This window comes from Amblyraja radiata, chromosome 2 (genome assembly GCF_010909765.2).
Source record: "Amblyraja radiata isolate CabotCenter1 chromosome 2, sAmbRad1.1.pri, whole genome shotgun sequence".
Lineage (NCBI taxonomy): Eukaryota > Metazoa > Chordata > Chondrichthyes > Rajiformes > Rajidae > Amblyraja > Amblyraja radiata.
This window is the reverse complement of record NC_045957.1, coordinates 120,389,297-120,408,293: the sequence shown is the minus strand read 5'-3', so window position 1 is coordinate 120,408,293 and position 18,997 is coordinate 120,389,297. Positions and strand designations below refer to the sequence as shown.

The 18,997-nt window shown below is 49.6% G+C and overlaps 1 protein-coding gene across 2 annotated transcripts; it reads left to right on the top strand.

Annotated features, from left to right (window-relative positions):
• The first annotated feature begins 292 nt into the window (after positions 1–292).
• On the top strand, positions 293–17,573 carry ackr4 (atypical chemokine receptor 4). 2 transcript variants are annotated; one of them, XM_033014540.1, is made up of 2 exons: positions 293–828; positions 16,356–17,573. In XM_033014540.1, exon 2 carries the CDS (start codon positions 16,361–16,363, stop codon positions 17,435–17,437), a length of 1,077 nt encoding a protein of 358 aa, XP_032870431.1. In that variant the 5' UTR covers positions 293–828; positions 16,356–16,360; the 3' UTR covers positions 17,438–17,573. The 2 variants fall into 2 exon arrangements, with proteins under 2 accessions (XP_032870431.1, XP_032870440.1); XM_033014549.1 differs by lacking the exon at positions 293–828 and adding an exon at positions 4,215–4,237.
• Positions 17,574–18,997: the final 1,424 nt, after the last annotated feature.

Below are 18,997 nucleotides of genomic sequence, written 5' to 3'. Positions count from 1 at the left end.
CCTTTATTATAAAATATAAAGTTAAAGTCTTCCTTGAAAAGGTAAAGTTCGATGAGAAGATCTATTCAAAAGTTTGACGTGTTCTCGAGTGTATTCATGTGTGTATTTACGTATATAATGGTATATGGACACACAGATCTGTTTTGTAGTCAATATCTACTATGTTCTGTTGTGCTGAAGCAAAGCAAGAATTTCATTGTCCTATACAGGGACACATGGCAATAAACTCTCTTGACTTGACTCTTGACTTGAGTCGCGTGTGTAAGGTTTTTAATCCCCAGCAGACGGTGATTAGGAAAGTGGCGGTGGGTTGTATAATATTCAGTCCGCCCCGACCCAGGACAACGCGGCTGAGAATTGGAGACTGACTTCCAAGCAAACGCTGTCAGCTAAAACGAAAACCATTAGTCTGAAGAAGGGTCTCTCTCAGTCTCACCCATTGCTTCTCCCTCCAGAGGTGCTGCCTCTGCCTGTCCCGCGGGAGTTACTCCAGCATTTTGTGTGTGTCTTGTTCCCTCCAACACACCCCTCCCCTCTTCAAACTCAACGCTGAGTGAGTGGGGAGTCCCAACGGTGCCAGCTCTGGAGGTGACGGGGACTGGATAACACTGGAGGATATCTGGTTGGAGCATCGTTGTCATAACTGGGGTGCTTGAGAGAGACAGGGAGAGACAGAGAGACAGAGAGAAACAGAGAGAGGGAGAGAGAAACACAGAGAGAGGGAGATCTTTGGCAAGAGGCGCCGACAAGGCGGAATCACCAGCTTGTTCTACACTCCCTGCAAAACGCTTCACCTACAAATCGCCACAGAGTGAAAGTCAGCTTGTGGTAAGTCTGTCTGTCTGTCTGTCTCTGCCTGCCTACCCCGACCGCTGGAAAAGCGAGGCACAGTCCATCTTAAGATAGACACAGAGTGCTGGAGTAACTCAGCGGGTCAGGCAGCGTCCCTGGAGAACATGGATAGGTGGCGTTCAGGGACCCGACCCAAAACATTACCCATCTATGTTCAAAGATGCTGCCTGACCCGCTGAGTTACTCCAGCACTCTGTGTCTATCCTTGGTATAAACCAACATCTGCAGTTCCTTCTTCCTGAAATTCAACTAGTCGGTTTGTGAAGGTTAGACAAAAGTGCTGGAGAAACTCAGCGGGTGCAGCAGCGTCTATGGAGCGAAGGAAATAGGCAACGTTTCGGGGCCGAAACCCTTCTTCAGATTCGTGATTAGTCTGAACTAAGTAGCCAGAGTATGTTGTGACTTTCTCTGCATTCAATGCTGGACAATGTCTTAATTATCCTGTTTAAGGGGCCTGTCCCACTTAGGCGATTTTTTTTCGGCGACTTGCCGGCACCCGTCATAGTCGCAGCTGGTCGCCGAAAAATTTCAACATGTTGAAAATCCAGCGGAGACCAGAAAAAAGGTATGACTCTTTGGGCGACTACTCACCACCAAACAGGCGTGTTGTCTTGACACCAGGTCACAAGGTTCAATATCTTTCTTGTACTCCATCTCGTTATTATTTGATATCCGACCAACAACTGTGGTGTTGTCTGCAAATTGAATGAAAGAATGAATGAATACGTTTATTGGCCAAGTATTCACATACAAGGGAGTTGCCTTGGTGCTCCGCCCACAAGTGACAACATGACATACAGTGACAGTTGAGAATGACACATAAAATATTAAATGTTAATAATAAAACATTATTGATTGTCATATGAGGAAAGACTCGGCTTGTATTCACTGGAGTTTAGAAGGATGAGGGGGTAATCTTAAAGAAACATAAAATTATAAAAGGACAGGACAAGCTAGATGCAGGAAAAATGTTCCCAATGTTGGGTGAGTCCAGAACCAATTTTAGAATAAAGGGGAGGCCATTTAAGACTGAGGTGAGAAAAAACTTTTTCACCCAGAGAGTTGTGAATTTGTGGAATTTCCTGCCACAGAGGGCAGTGGAGGCCAATTCACTGGATGGATTTAAGAGAGAGTTAGATAGAGCTCTAGGGGCTAGTGGAATCAAGGGACATGGGGGAGAAGGCAGGCACGGGTTATTGATTGGGGACGATCAGTCATGATCACAATGAATGGCGGTGCTGGCTCGAAGGGCCGAATGGCTTCCTCCTGCACCTATTTTCTATGTTTTCTATGTCTATGTAACCATGTGAATTAAATAAACTACCAGATTAAAGGGAGGCTACAGATTTTTGGTTGTTGAGTAGAGCTACTACTCGTGGATAAAAACTGTTTTTATGTCTGGCTGTGGCAGCTTTGACAATCCGGAGTCGCCTTCCAGAGGGAAGTGATTCAAAGAGTTTGTGGCCAGGGTGAGTGGGGTCAGAGATGATCTTGCCCGCTCGCTTCTTGGCCCTTGCAGTGTACAGTTCATTAATGGAGGGAAGGTTGCAGCCTTCCCAGGTTCAATTCAGTTGGAAAAGTGAATTAGTCGTGGGTGCACAAGGAGTAAAGAACGGGGCTTGGAGAGCATTCTTCTACGACACCTGCGCTGAGGAATGTCGTGGGGAGAAGATTTTGTTCCCTATCCTTCTGAACCCGGTGGTCACGGTTTTCAGACCCCCCTCGCCAGATTTCCCTCCACAGATGCTGCCTGACCTCGAGGAAGGACATTCTTGCTATTGAGGGAGTGCAGCGTAGGTTTACAAGGTTAATTCCCGGGATGGCGGGACTGTCATATGCTGAGAGAATGGAGCAGCTGGGCTTGTACATTCTGGAGTTTAGAAGGATGAGAGGGTATCTCATTGAAACATATAAGATTGTCAGGGATTTGGACACGCTAGAGGCAGGAAACATGTTCCCGATGTTGGGGGAGTCCAGAACTAGGGGCCACAGTTTAAGAATAAGGAGTAAGCCATTTAGAACGGACGCACTTTTTCTCACAGAGAGTTGTGAGTCTGTGGAATTCTCTGCCTCAGAGGGCGGTGGAGGCCAGTTCTCTGGATGCTTTCAAGAGAGAGCTAGATAGGGCTCTTAAAGATAGCAGAGTCAGGGGATATGGGGAGAAGGCAGGAACGGGGTACTGATTGGGGATGATCAGCCATGATCACATTGAATGGCGGTGCTGGCTCGAAGGGCCGAATGGCCTACTCCTGCACCTATTGTCTATTGTCTATTGTCTATTGACCCGCTGAGGCCCTTTGCTCAAGATTCCTGCATTTGCAGTTCCTTGTGTCTCGAGACGATCCATTCATTATCATCGTGCTGCTTGTGGGAGCTTGCTCAGGGAACGTCCTTCAAAACTACCTGGCTGCCTGTGATCTTTGAAAATATTGACCTAGCCTACAATGGAACTATTGTGCAGGTGCTAACAGTGTCTCAATAAATCTCAGAGAGCAACGCCTTCTATCACAGACCATAAACGGAGACTTTGGCTGTCTATGGGAAGTTACTCATGACACCTGTGCTTTGATTTCACCAACGGCAGTCTCCTACTGCTCTTTGCCTTGGGCGAGAAGCCAACCCGATCAAAGACATCAAGGAGTCATACGGCATGGATACAGGCCCTTCGGCCCCTCTCGCCCGTGTTAACCAAGATGCCTCTTTTAAGCTGCTCCCATATGCTCGTGTTTGGGCCACCATGTTCCTTTAAACCTTGTCTGGGGAAGGGTCTCGAGCCGAAACGTCACCTATCCATGTTCTCCACAGATGCTGCCTGACCCGCTGAGTTACTCCAGCACTCTGTGAAACGTCACCTATCCATGTTCTCCACAGATGCTGCCTGACCCGCTGAGTTACTCCAGCACTCTGCTCCTGAAACTGGCTGTACCCAACGGGAGAGGGAAGAAGCACTCACAGGGCGAATGTGCAAATTGCATACATACACCAAACTGACTACAGGTGCTGTCTGTGTGGAGTTTGTACGTTCTCCCTGTGACCATGTGGGTTTTCTCCGGGTGCTCTGGTTTGCTCCCACATTCCAAAGGCGTGCAGATTTGTAGATTAATTGGCTTATGTAGATTGTCCCTAGCGTGTAGGACAGAACCAGTGAACAGGTGATCGATGGTCGGCATGGACACGGTGGGCCGAAGGGCCTGTTTCCATGCTGTATCTCAAAAAAAAAGAGAAAGGATGTGAGCAGCCCTTGATAATGTTGGCTGTTTCCCTGAGAATATTGTCAGGACTCTGGCAACATCTGCCGGAAGACAGCCAACATAATCAAGGATCGCCACACTCTTTCTCTTTTGTTTTTGCATACAGGCAGCAACTGAAGAATGTACCCCTAGCTGTGAGTACTGCACAGAGCTGGTTGGGGGGGGGGGGGGGGGGGGGGGTGGGGGGTGGGGGGGGGTGGGGGGGGGGCAGAGGAACAACTCCAGGACTGCTTGGAGTCAGTAATAATAATAATAATAAATTTTATTTATGGGCGCCTTTCAAGAGTCTCAAGGACACCTTACAAAAATTGAGCATGTAGAGGAAAAACATGTAAGGGGAATGAAATAAATAGTAGAGACATGACTAGTACACAAAGTAAAGACAGAATTCAATACAAAACACAGTATGAGGCAATTAATGCACAGATGAAAAGGGACGGGGACGTGGGGCTAAGGATAGGCAGAGGTGAAGAGATGGGTCTTGAGGCGGGACTGGAAGATGGTGAGGGACACGGAATTGCGGATCAGTTGGGGGAGGGAGTTCCAGAGCCTGGGAGCTGCCCTGGAGAAGGCTCTGTCCCCAAAACTGCGGAGGTTGGACTTGTGGATGGAGAGGAGACCGGCTGATGTGGATCTGAGGGACCGTGAGGGTTGGTAGGGGGAGAGGAGGTCAGTGAGATATGGGGGGGCCAGATGGTGGAGGGCTTTGTAGGTGAGGACCAGGATTTTGTAGGTGATCCTGGGCAATGTTCAGGGACTCGGCAATGGACCTGAATGAATACGCCACAGTCGTTACAGACTTCATAAAGAATTGTGTGGAGGACTGCGTTCCAACAAAAACCTTCCGAGTGTTTCCTAACCAGAAGCCTTGGATGAACTATGAGATCCGCATTCTTCTGAGGACCTGATCCCGGTCTATAAGAAGTCCAGATATGACCTTGACAAGGCCATCATAAAAGGCCAAAAGGGACCTGCTCCAAGCTGGAGGATGAGACGGATGTTCGGCAACTGTCGCGGGGCTTGAATGCCATCACCTCCAACAAGGCGAAATCAGGAGGCAGCTCGAATGTCGGCGAAACATCACTCCCTGACGAGCTCAATGCGTTTTACGCACGGTTCGATAGGGAGAATACTGATGTGCCTTCCCGAGCCCCCATTCGCTGTGATGGTATTTCAGTCACAGTCACAGAGGCCGACGTCAGATGATCCTTCAGGGGGGGTGAACCCTCGAAAAGTGCCTGGACCTGATGGTATACCCGGTCGTGTTCTAAAAACCTGTGCGGACCAACTGGCGGGAGATTTTGCGGATATTTTCAACCTCTCACCTCTGAGGTCTGAGTTCCCCACCTGCTTTAAAAGGGCATCAATTATACCAGTGCCCAAGAAGAGCAAGGTGACGTGCCTCAATGACTATCGACCAGTGGCACTAACGCCTGTGGTGATGAAGTGCTTTGAAAGGTTGGTTATGGTGCACATCAACTCCTACCTCGACAAGAACCTGGACCCACTACAGTTCGTTTACCGCCACAACAGATCAACGGAGGATGCGATCTCACTGGCTCTCCACTCCGCACTGGACCACTTGGACAACAAAAACACCTACGTCAGGCTTTTGTTTGTCGACTGCAGCTCGGCATTCAATACCATCATCCCCTCCAAGCTGGATACCACCCCGGTCACGAGGGGGGACCCTGGTGGGGGTCCCTCTACCCAGGGATTCTCTCCCTCAACATCGGGGACCTGGGGTGGAGGGTACTGCACCGAGGTGTTCCCTGCAACCTGTTTCTCTCGCGGTTCACAGACTCATCAGCTGCCTGCCACTGTTGCGGGCTGGAAGAGTCTGTGTACCACGTGTACATGGAGTGCGTGAGGCTGCAGCCCCCTGTTCCAATCCTTAAAGGGGCTGCTCCTTGCCTTCTGGCTGCATTTTTCACCCACCATCCTCATCTTTGGACACCCTGTGCGTAGGGGAGAGGGTAGGGCCGAAGATGTCCTGGTTGGGTTGCTCCTGGGCCTGGCCAAGCTGGCCATCCACGAGTCATGGCGCCAGGCAGTGGAGGGCTCTACTCGGGCCGGATGCTTGCCCCTTCTCCGGGGTTTACGCCCGCGCCCGGGTGATGTTAGCGAGGGACTACGCGCTGTCCACGGGCACCCTGGGGGAGTTCCGGGACCTCTGGGCACCGCGGGGGGTGGAATGCATCCTTTGACAATGAGTGTAAGTCAGTTGTATAATAATTCATCGTTTGTCTTGTATTATGGTGGTGGGTTCTGTTTTTGTTTTATTGCACTGTATATATTATTTTAATATTTGAACAAATATTTTTGATTAAAAAAAAAAAGCTGGTTACCAAGCTGACGGAACTGGCTGTCTGCCCAACCTTGGATCCTCGACTTCCTCATCCACAGACCACAGTCCGTTCGAATTGGGCAGAAACACCCTCTCCCTCACCAAACAATCAGTACGGGAGCACATCAAGGCCGGGTGCTCAGCTGCCTGCTCCGCTCACTCTACACCCACGACTGCGTAGCCAGACACAGTGCGAACTCCACTCCTCCTCTGCTGCAAGTGACTTAAAGGGCCTGTCCCACTTACGCGACTTTTTCGGCGACTGTTGAAAACTCAGCGGCGACCAGAAAAACGCTACGACTCTCTAGGTCTGAAGAAGGGTTTCAGCCCGAAACTTCGCTCCATAGATGCTGCCGCACCCGCTGAGTTTCTCCAGCAATTTTGTCTACTTTCGCTTTTCCAGCATCTGCAGTTCCTTCTTGAACACGACTCTTTAGGTGACTAGGCGACCTCTCACAAACATACAGGCGATATGTCGCAGGTGCCGAGGGGTGTCACTTGAGGACATGTCGCCAGGGGGTCACCAGTATGGTCGCGAGAGGTCTCCTAATCACCCAAAGAGTCGTAGCGTCTTTCTGGTGCCGCTGAATTTTCAACACGTCCACCGCCCTCTGAGGCAGAGAATTCCACAGACTCACAACTCTCTGTGAGAAAGAGTGTTTCCTCGTCTCCGTTCTAAATGGTTTACCCCTTATTCTTAAACTGTGTGGCCCCTGGTTCTGGACTCCCACAACATCGGGAACATGTTTCCTGCCTCTAGCGTGTCCAAACCCTTAATAATCTTATATGTTTCAATAAGATCCCCCTCACATCCTTCTAAACTCCAGAGTATACAAGCCCAGCTGCTCCATTCTCTCAGCATATGATAGTCCCGCCATCCCGGGAATTAACCTTGTAAACCTAGGCTGCAATAGATAATAGATAATAGACAATAGGTGCAGGAGTAGGCCATTGGGCCCTTTGAGCCAGCACTGCCATTCAATGTGATGATGGCTGCACTCCCTCTATAGCAAGAATGTCCTTCCTCAAATTAGGGGATTTTGTTCCCAGGAGTGCGGAATGCTGAGTGGTGGTCTCATGGAAACATAGAAAATAGGTGCAGGAGGAGGCCATTCGGCCCTTCGAGCCAGCACCGCCATTCATTGTGATCTTGGCTGTTTGTCCCCTATCAATAACCCGTGCCTGCCTTCTCCCCATATCTCTCGACTCCACTAGCTCCTAGGGCTCTATCTAACTCTCTCTTAAATCCATCCAGTGACTTGGCCTCCACTGCCCTCTGTGGCAGGGAATTCCACAAATTCACAACTCTCTGGGTGAAAAAGTTTTTTCTCACCTCAGTCTTAAATGACCTCCCCTTTATTCTAAGACCGTGGCCCCTGGTTCTGGACTCGCCCACATTGGGAACATTTTTCCTGCATCTAGCTTGTCCAGTCCTTTTATCATTTTATATGTTTCTATGAGATATCCCCTCACCCTTCTAAACTCCAGTGAGTCTCATAGAGGTGTATATAATAACTGTGCAGGGAGCGGCTGAAAAAAAGGTTGGGTGACCAAGAACTAGTGTGAAGAGGTGATACCCAAGCACTCGTTGCACAACAGAAATAATGTCCCCCTCCACGCTCACATTCCTCGATTTAAAACCTTGCTTGTTTCCAGGAATTGGGAGTGTCCCTTCTCAGAAACACAGATAAACGCTCCGCTGAGCTAATTCTTTCCTTTCATTACATTATTTCCGTGGACAATTACCAATGCCGACTCCAGGCGTAATGTGAGTCATCGTAAACCTTCAGAATCACGTTCTTTTTTCCTGAATAGTCGCAGCCCTGCACTTAGGAAGGAGCGGGTGGGAGGGGGGAGGGGGGGGGATGAAATGGGCAAGTCACGCACACCAAAACATTCTCTCAGAGCTGTAGAATGTTAGGATTTAGAGATACATGGTGGAAACTTGGCCTGACCGAGTCCATGCCGACCAGCGATCACCCCGTACACTAACACTATCCTACACACACACACACACACACGCACACACACACACACACACACACACACACACACACACACATGACACACACACACACACACACACACACACATGACACACACACACACACATGACACACACACACACACACACACACACACACACACACACACACACACACACACACACACACTAGGGACAATTTACAATTTTGACCCTAGACAATTAACCTACAAACCTGCACATCTTTGGAGTGTGGAAGGAATACCGGAGCACCCGGAGAGAATCCGCGCAGGTCACCGGGGGGGACGTACAAACCCCGTACAGACAGCACCCATTGTCAGGATGGGACCCGGGTCACCGGCGCTGTGAGGCAGCAACTCTACCGCTGCGCCACCCTGACCTCATCAATGGGCTGGCAAGAAAGGCAGGCCTGTACCTCCACAGCTTGCTCCAGTTCTGCTAGCTTTCACTGAAGATAGAACGGTACAGCACAAGAACAGGCCATTTGGCCCACAATATCCGTGCCGAACATGATGCTAAGTTAAACTGATATCATCTGACTGTATATGATCCATGTCCCTCCGATCCCGGGCCCCACCACCCGTCGCCCGCTTCCACCCGGCTCCGTGTGTGAGTGTGGGAAGCCTCCACTCTCCCTCAACGCCCCCCCTTCACGTTCACCGGCTCTCCCCGACCGGGTGAGTTGCTGACCCCCACCCCCCCATTGCTAAAACAGTGGGGGGGTGGGGGCTGCAGCCCCCCCGGTTCCGCGGCCCATGCCAGTGTTGGACATTTCCGCCCTGGGAAAAAAGCTCTGACTGTCTACCCTATCTATATCTCCCATCATTTTTATATATTTCTATCAAATCTCCCCTCAACGTCCTATGCTCCAGAGAAAATAATCGGTCCACCCACCATCAAGAGTCAAGAGTCAAGTCAAGAGAGTTTATTGTCATGTGTCCCAGATAGGACAATGAAATTCTTGCTTTGCTTCAGCACAACAGAATATGTAAATATAATACAGGACACGAGATAAAGGTTCAGTGTGTCCATATACCATAGACCACAGAAATATAGAAACATAGAAAATAGGTACAGGAGTAGGCCATTCGGCCCTTCGAGCCTGCACCGCCATTCAATATGATCATGGCTGATCATCCAACTCAGTATCCTGTACCTGCCTTCTCTCCATACCCCCTGATCCCTTTAGCCACAAGGGCCACATTTAACTCCCTCTTAAATATAGCCAATGAACTGGCCTCAACTACTTTCTGTGGCAGAGAATTCCACAGATTCGCCACTCTCTGTGTAAAAAATGAGTTTCTCATCTCGGTCCTAAAAGACTTCTCTCTTATCCTCAAACTGTGACCCCTTGTTCTGGACTTCCCCAACATCGGGAATAATCTTCCTGCATCTAGCCTGTCCAACCCCTTAAGAATTTTGTAAGTTTCTATAAGATCCCCCCTCAATCTTCTAAATTCTAGCGAGTACAAGCCGAGTCTATCCAGTCTTTCTTCATATGAAAGTCCTGCCATCCCAGGAATCAGTCTGGTGAACCTTCTCTGTACTCCCTCTGTGGCAAGAATGTCTTTCCTATGATTTGGAGACCAAAACTGTATGCAATACTCCAGGTGTGGTCTCACCAAGACCCTGTACAACTGCAGTAGACCCTCCCTACTCTTATACTCAAATCGTTTTGCTATGAATGCTAACATACCATTCGCTTTCTATAGATACACAATAAATAACCAGATAAGGTGCATTAGGCTGTTATTGTTCAGAGTTTGTTTGATGTCATAGAAACATAGAACCATAGAAAATAGGTGCAGGAGTAGGCCATTCGGCCCTTCGAGCCAGCACCGCCATTCAATATGATCATGGCTGATCGTCCCCAATCAAATGTTGTGTTTAATAGCCTGATGGCTGTGGGGAAGAAGCTGTTCCTGAGCCTGGATATTCCAGATTTCAGGCTCCTGTACCTTATACCAGATGGCAATGGAGAGATGAGTGTGTGGCCAGGATGGTGTGGGTCTTTGATGAAGCTGGCTGCCTTTTTGAGGCAGCGACTACGATAGATCTCTTCGATGGTGGGGAGGTCAGAGCCGGTGATGGACTGGGCAGCGGTCACAACTTTCTGCAAGAATCTGAGGACATAGGTTTAAGGTGTTGGGGGGGGATTTAATAGAAATCTGAGGGGTGGTGGGTGCATGGAATGAGCTGATGGAGGAAGTTGTTGAGGAAGGTACTATCATAACGTTTCAAAAGCATTTGGACAGGTACATGGTTAGGATGGGGTGAGAGGGGTCTGGGACAACGTGGGCGGATGGGACCAGTGTAAATCCTGTGACCTGGATAATTTGTTCTCAGTTCAGTTTAGTTTAGAGAAACAGCGCGAACACACAGGCCCTTCGGCCCACCTAGTCCATGCCGACTAGCGATTCCTGTACACTGACACTATCGCACCCACGCGAGGGACAATTTGCGATCTTTACTGTGGCCAATGAACCTAAATACTGGCGCGTCTTTGGAGTGTGGGAGGAAACCGGAGCACCAGGAGAAAACCCACGCAGGTCACGGGGAGAACGTACAGACTCTGTACAGGCAGCACCGGTAGTCAGGATGGAACCTGGGTCTCTGGCGCTGTGAGGCAGCAGCTCTACTATTGTTGAATGCACACTGACCACATCACCTTGTCTGTGTTCCATCCCATGAATATTGCTGCCAGACTAGAGACGCTGGCACGGTGGCGCAGCGGTAGAGTTGCTGCCTCACAGCGCCAGAGACCCGGGTTCCATCCTGACTACGGGAGCTGTCTGTGCGGAGTTTGTACGTTCCCTCCCCGTGACCTGCGTGGGTTTTCTCCGAGATCTTCGGTTTCCTCCCACTTTCCAAAGACGTACAGGTTTGTTGGCCAATTGGCTTGGTGTACGTGTAAATTGTCCCTGGTGTGTGTAGGATAGTGTTGGTGTGCGGGGACCGCTGGTCGGCGCGGACTCGGTGGGTCGAAGGGCCTGTTTCCGCGCTGTATCTCTGAACTAACCTGAACTCCATATTCCAGTGAAATCAGATCCACTGAACACGTCAAATTCCACAAGCTCTCAGCCAGCTTGGCTGATAAAAGCTCGGATCCCGGGCCAACAAAAATGTAGGTCACTGCCTTCATGGTGCTTTGTACGTCGACTTCTCCCAGCTGGCCGCACAAACCTTCCACAGCCAAAGTTAGCAGGACTGGAAACACTGGTGACACGCTGTGCTGGAGTAACTCAGCGGGTCAGGCAACGTCTGTGGAGAACATGGATAGGTGACGTTTCACAGAGTGCTGGAGTAACTCAGCGGGTCAGGCAGCGTCTGTGGAGAACATGGATAGGTGACGTTTCACAGAGTGCTGGAGTAACTCAGTGGGTCAGGCAGCATCTGTGGAGAACGTGGATAGGTGAGGACAGGCACTTTGGCCCACTGAGTCCGCGCCCACCAGCGATCCCCGCACACTAACACTATCCTACACACACTAGGGACAATTTACAATTATACCATCAGTGCGGTACTGATTGGGGATGATCAGCCATGATCACATTGAATGGAGGTGCTGGCTCGAAGGGCCGAATGGCCTCCTCCTGCATCTATTGTCTATTGTGACGTTTTATGGCAGTGCCCTTTTTCACACAGATTGTGGGTGGGGTGGGAAAAAGTTGGATGAGAAAAGGGGCAGCACAGTGGACAGCGGTAAGGTAGAGTTACTGCCTCAGAGCACCAGCGACTCGGACTCGATCCTGAGTGCGGGTGCTGTCTGTGTAGAGTTTGCACATTCTCCCATGGACCACGTGGGTTTTCTCCGGGTGCTCTGGCTCCTTCCACACTCCAAAGAATTACAGGTTCGTCGGTGAATTTTCCTTTGGAAAATGTGCCCCTCTTGTGTAGGGAGTGGAATAGACAATAGGTGCAGGAGGAGGCCATTCGGCCCTTCCAGCCAGCACCGCCATTCAATGTGATCATGGCTGATCATCCACAATCAATACCCCATTCCTGCCTTCACCCCAGAATAGAAAGTGGGATAACATAGAAGCAGTGTGAATGATGGTCGGCATGGCCAAAGTGCCAGTCTCCACGCTGTATCTCTAAACAAAAACCAAAATAGGTGAGATTGGACACAAACATATCTTAGGCCTGACCATGGGTGAACAAGGGGAAGAGGACTGGACTTTGTGGGGGGCTGTTTTTATGTTTTATGTTCAATTGTTTTTTAATGTGGTGTCTTTTATCGGTGTGCTGCAAATGGCAACTCATTAATAAAGTATCTATCTATCTATCTATCTATCTATCTATCTATCTATCTATCTATCTATCTATCTATCTATCTTCCAGTCCCGCCTCAAGACCCATCTCTTCACCTCTGCCTATCCTTAGCCCCACGTCCCCGTCCCTTTTCATCTGTGCATTAATTGCCTCATGCTGTGTTTTGTATTGAATTCTGTCTTTACTTTGTGTACTAGTCATGTCTCTACTATTTATTTTATTCCCCTTACATGTTTTTCCTATACATGCTCAATTTTTGTAAGGTGTCCTTGAGACTCTTGAAAGGCGCCCATAAATAAAATGTATTATTATTATTATTATTATCTATCTATCTATCTATCTATCTATCTATCTATCTATCTATCTATCTATCTATCTATCTATCTATCTATCTATCTATCTATCTATCTATCTATCTATCTATCTATCTATCTATCTATCTATCTATCTATCTATCTATCTATCTATCTATCTATCTTTGCCTGATAACTACCAGGGGTCTACAAGAAATCGATAAAGTCCACAGATTCAAGAGTCAAGAGAGTTTATTGTCATGTGTCCCAGATAGGACAATGAAACTCTTGCTTGCTCTTAAGGGGTTGGACAGGCTAGATGCAGGAAGATTGCTCCCGATGTTGGGGAAGTCCAGGACAAGGGGTCACAGCTTAAGGATAAGGGGGAAATCCTTTAAAACCGAGATGAGAAGAACTTTTTTCACACAGAGAGTGGTGAATCTCTGGAACTCTCTGCCACAGAGGGTAGTCGAGGCCAGTTCATTGGCTATATTTAAGAGGGAGTTAGATGTGGCCCTTGTGGCTAAGGGGATCAGAGGGTATGGAGAGAAGGCAGGTACGGGATACTGAGTTGGATGATCAGCCATGATCATATTGAATGGCGGTGCAGGCTCGAAGGGCCGAATGGCCTACTCCTGCACCTAATTTCTATGTTTCTATGTTTCTATGTTGCTGCAGCACAACAGAATATGTAAAATATAATACATAACAGGAGAAGAAAAACAGTTCAGAGTGTGTATACACATGCACAAATTCTCAATGAATAACAAATATTGTGCAATAATAATAATAGTCCGTTGTAGTTCAGAGCTTATTTGTTACACAATACACACAATACACAATACAATTTATTTGTCACTTGAACCTCATAGAGGCTCAAATGAAATGTTGTTTCTACAGTCATACACACAAGAAAAAAAGACCCAAGACACAACACAATTTACACAGACATCCATCACAGCGCATCTCCTCCTCGCTGTGATGGAAGGCAAAACAACTTATCTCTCCCCTGCGCTCCCCATTCCCCTGTTGTCCTGTTTAATAGCCTGATGGCTGTGGGGAAGAAACTGTTCCTGAACCTGGACGTTACTGTCTTCAGGCTCCTGTACCTTCTTCCTGATGGCAGCGGAGAGATGAGTGTGTGGCCAGGATGGTGTGGATCCTTGATGATGTTGGCTGTCTTTTTGAGGCAGCGACTACGATAGATCCCTTCGACGGCGGGGAGGTCAGAGTCGGTGATGGACTGGGCAGTGGTCACAACTTTTTGTAGTCTTTTCCACTCCAGGGCTTTCAAGTTGCCGAACCAAGCTACGATGCAACCAGTCAGTATGCTCTCTACCGTGCACCTGTAGAAACTCAGGAGAATCCTCTTGGACATGCCGAATCTTCATAATCTTCTTGGCAGATGCCTTCTTTATAATTGCATCAGCGTGCCGGGTCCAGGAGAGATTCACGGAAAGATGCACGCTCTGGAATTTGAAATATTTGACCCTCTCCAACAAACTGCTAATGGATGTTGATTTCAAATCAAAAATGGGCCAACAGACAATAGACAATAGGTGCAGGAGTAGGCCATTCGGCCCTTCGAGCCAGCACCGCCATTCAATGTGATCATGGCTGATCATCCCCAATCAGTACCCCGTTCCTGCCTTCTCCCCATATCCCCTGACTCTGCAATTTTTAAGAGCCCTATCTAGCTCTCTCTTGAAAACATCCAGAGAACCTGCCTCCACCGCCCTCTGAGGCAGAGAATTCCAGACTCACCACTCTCTTTGAGAAAAAGTGTTTCCTCGTCTCTGTTCTAAATGGCTTACTCCTTACTCTTAAGGCCCCTTTAAAATTCGTCAGCGAGGTCCCAGATCTATCGTCTAAACTTTGCTCCAGCTCATACTAACAAATAACGGGGTGACACGAGACAGATACAAATTCCTTTGTTGTCACACGTTGGAAGTTGCGCAGGGTTATAGGAATTTCTGGGGATTTACAATCGACCAAAACATAACATGAGCGGAAACAAATGATTTTGTTTTTGGCAGGAGTGTTAAAAATAGAATACCTCGGCACGGGAACAGGCTCTTAACTCACGATGTCTGCACTGAACACGGTGCCAAGAACAACAATTCTTATCTGCCTGTACATGATCCATATCCCCCCAATCCCTGCACGGTTGAGGGAGTGAAGCGTAGGTTCACAAGGTTAATTCCCGGGATGGGGGGACTGTCATATGCTAAGAGAATTGAGCAGCTGGGCTTGTACACTCTGGAGTTTAGAAGGATGAGAGGGTTTCTCATTGAAACATATAAGATGTTCCTGATGTTGGGGGAGTCCAGAACCAGGGGCCACAGTTTAAGAATAAGGAGTAAGCCATTTAGAACGGAGACGAGGAAACACTTTTTCTCACAGAGAGTGGTGAGTCTGTGGAATTCTCTGCCTCAGAGGGCGGTGGAGGCGAGTTCTCTGGATGCTTTCAAGAGAGAGCTAGATAGGGCTCTTAAAAATAGCGGAGTCAGGGGATATGGGGAGAAGGCAGGAACGGGGTACTGATTGTGGATGATCAGCCATGATCACATTGAATGGCGGTGCTGGCTCGAAGGGCCGAATGGCCTACTCCTGCACCTATTGTCTATTGTCTATAGCCCACGTATCTAAAAGCCACTTAAATGTCACTGTCTCTTCTCTGCTTGCAAATCATTCATAGCACTCCAAATACAGACACAAAAAGTTAGAGTAACTCAGCGGGTCAGGCAGTATCAGTGGAGAACATGGATAGGTGACGTTTCACAGAGCGCTGGAGTAACTCAGCATCTCTGTCAGGCAGCATCTCTGGAGAAATAGGAGGAAATAGGTTGAGCAGGCTGGGTCTATATTCCTTGGAGCGCAGGAGGATGAGGGGTGATCTTATAGAGGTGTACAAAATCATGAGAGGAATAGATCCGGTAGATGCACACTTGCCCAGTGTAGGGGAATCGAGGACCAGAGGACAGAGATTCAACGTGAAGAGGAAATGATTTAATAGGAATCTGCGGGGTAACTTTTTCACACAAAGGTTGGTGGGTGCATGGAACGAGCTGCCAGAGGAGGTAGTTGAGGCTGGGACTATCACAACATTTAAGAAACAGGTACATGGATAGGACAGGTTTGGAGCGATATGGACCAAACGCAGGCAGGCGGGACTAGTGTAGCTGGGGCACGTTGGCCGGTGTGGGCGAGTTCGACCGAAGGGCCTGTTTCCGCGCTGTATCACTCTGTTACTCTAAATAGAATGGGGTGACATTTTGGGTGGGAATCCTTCTTCAGCCAATCAATCGTTTTTTTTCTTCTCTTGTGTCTTTAAGGTGTCATGGCAGACGAAGAGGCCTACGAAGACTACTACGACAATGGGTCCTATGAGCACGACAGAAACAGCACCATCGACTATTACGACTACAACCATGTGTGCGAGAAAGACGATGTCAGGCGATTTGCGATGTATTTCCTGCCGCCGTTCTACGCAGTGACCCTGGTGGCGGGCCTGGCTGGGAACGCAGTGGTGGTGGCCGTCTATGCCAAGTACAAGAGGATGAGAAGCAAGACGGACCTGTACATCATGAACCTGGCCATCGCCGATCTGCTGCTGTTGGTCACTCTGCCCTTCTGGGCGGCCAACGCGGTCCACGGGTGGGTGTTCGGCGAGGCCATGTGCAAGATCTGCTCGGCGCTGTTGGAGATGAACTTCTGCGCCGGCATGCTGTTCTTGGCCTGCATCAGCGTCGACCGCTACCTGGCGGTGTCCAGGGCGGCACGCCCGCCCACGGTGGGGAGGAAGGCCGGGCTGGCCTGCCTGGGCGTGTGGCTGGTGGCTCTGGGTCTCAGCGCCCCCGATGTGGTTTTCTCCTCGGTGGTGGAGTCCCACGGCAGGCGGCAGTGCGTGCTCCTCTTCCCGCCGCACACGGCCAAGGCGGCCAAGGCCACGGTGCGGGTGTTCGACATCCTCCTGGCATTTGCCGTGCCGTCGATGGTGATGCTGTACTGCTACACCGCCGTGGCCAAGGTGGTGTACCGGGGCACGGAGCGGAAGAAGCGCCGGGCGCTGCGGGTGCTCCTGGCCGTGGTGGGCGTCTTCTTCCTGACTCAGCTGCCCTACAACGTGGTCAAGTTCTGCCGCCTGCTCGACCTGATCCACGCTCTCATCCGGGACTGCGGGACCAGCAAGATGGTGGACGTGGCCACGCAGGTGACCGAGAGCATCGCCCTCTTCCACTGTTGCCTCAACCCAATCCTCTACGCCTTCATGGGGGCCTCGTTCAGAGGCCACGTCCTGAAGGCGGTCAAGAGGAGCCGCTTCTGGCACCGGGACCAGGAGGTGGCCATCGCCATGGAGACCTCCTTCAACCTCAGCTCGCCCGACTCCGAGCACACGAGCAGCTTCTCCATCTAGACTCGCCGCCGGCACACGGGGTCTGGCAGAAACATAGAAACATAGACAATAGGTGCAGGAGTAGGCCATTCGGCCCTTCGTGCCTGCACCGCCATTCAATATGATCATGGCTGATCATCCAACTCAGTATCCTGTACCTGCCTTCTCTCCATACCCCCTGATCCCTTTAGCCACAAGGTCCAGATCTAACTCCCTCTTAAATACAGCCAATGAACTGGCATCAACTACCTTCTGTGGCAGAGAATTCCAGAGATTCACCACTCTCTGTGTGAAAAATGTTTTTCTCATCTCGGTCCTAAAAGACTTCCCCCTTATCCTTAAACTGTGACCCCTTGTTCTGGACTTCCCCAACATCGGGAACAATCTTCCTGCATCTAGCCTGTCCAACCCCTTAAGAATTTTGTAAGTTTCTATAAGATCCCCCCTCAATCTTCTAAATTCTAGGGAGTACAAGCCGAGTCTATCCAGTCTTTCTTCATATGAAAGTCCTGGCATCCCAGGACTCCTGGGCAGAGTGCAGAACGACACACAGCCCAAGAGCAGGCCCTTCGGCCCACAATGTCTCTGCATCTCCATACATCCCTACTCTTCCCCAAGTCAACCCATGGGTCAGACCCTTGTCTCCTCCCCAGAGCAAGCCGAGCAAAGAGCAGAGACAGGGTCCGGCACGGTGGCGCAGCGGTAGAGTTGCCGCCTCACAGCGCCGGTGAACCGGGTTCCATCCTGACTAGGGCGCTGTCTGTACGTAGTTTGCACGTTCTCCCCGTGACCTGCGTGGGTTTGCCTCCGAGATCTTCAAACTCCAAAGACAGTGCAAGTTCGGAGATGAATTGCCCTAATACCATTGTAAATCATCCCCCCTGTGTAGGATAGTGCGAGTATACGAGGCGCTCTCTGGTCGGCATGGACTGAAGAGCCTGTTTCTGTGCTGTATCTCTAAAGACTAAAGTAAGGGGCCGGGACCATTCTTCAGACCTGCAGTTCTATCGCAGTTCAAATCTGTAGACCCCAAGACAAAAACAGTCATGTTGAGGAACTCAGCCAGGGGAGCTGGGAGGAGAAACTGGTTCAGGTTCATTATAGTCGCGTGTAACGATGTACAGGGAAAAGCTTTGTTGAGCATGCTGTCGAAACAGATCAGATAATACCACACATAAATACAATCAGGTCAAACTCCAGTACAACAGGTAGAGCAAAGGGGAAGATACAGGGTGCAGAATATAGTTCTCAGCATTGTAGCGCATCAGTTCCACAGACAAAGTCCAATGTCCGCAATGGGGTAGAGGTGAATCAGACAGTGCCCTAGCTTATGGAAGGACTGTTCAGAAGCCTGATAACAGAGGGGTAGAAGCTGTTCCCGAGTCTGGTGGTGCGCGCTTTCAAGCTTCTGTACCTTCTGTCCGGGGTGAGGCAAGTCTTTGATTATGTTGAAACATGGAACTACAGATGCTGGTTTACCCAAAAGGATAGTCCTGACCCAAACCGTCACCTATCCATGTTTTCCAGAGATTCTGCCTGACCCGCTGAGTTACTCCAGCACTCTGTGAAACGTCACCTATC

Excerpts from the sequence above, each read along its gene's own strand:
- ackr4 (XM_033014540.1), top strand. The coding sequence starts at position 16,361 with ATGGCAGACGAAGAGGCCTACGAAGACTACTACGACAATGGGTCCTAT.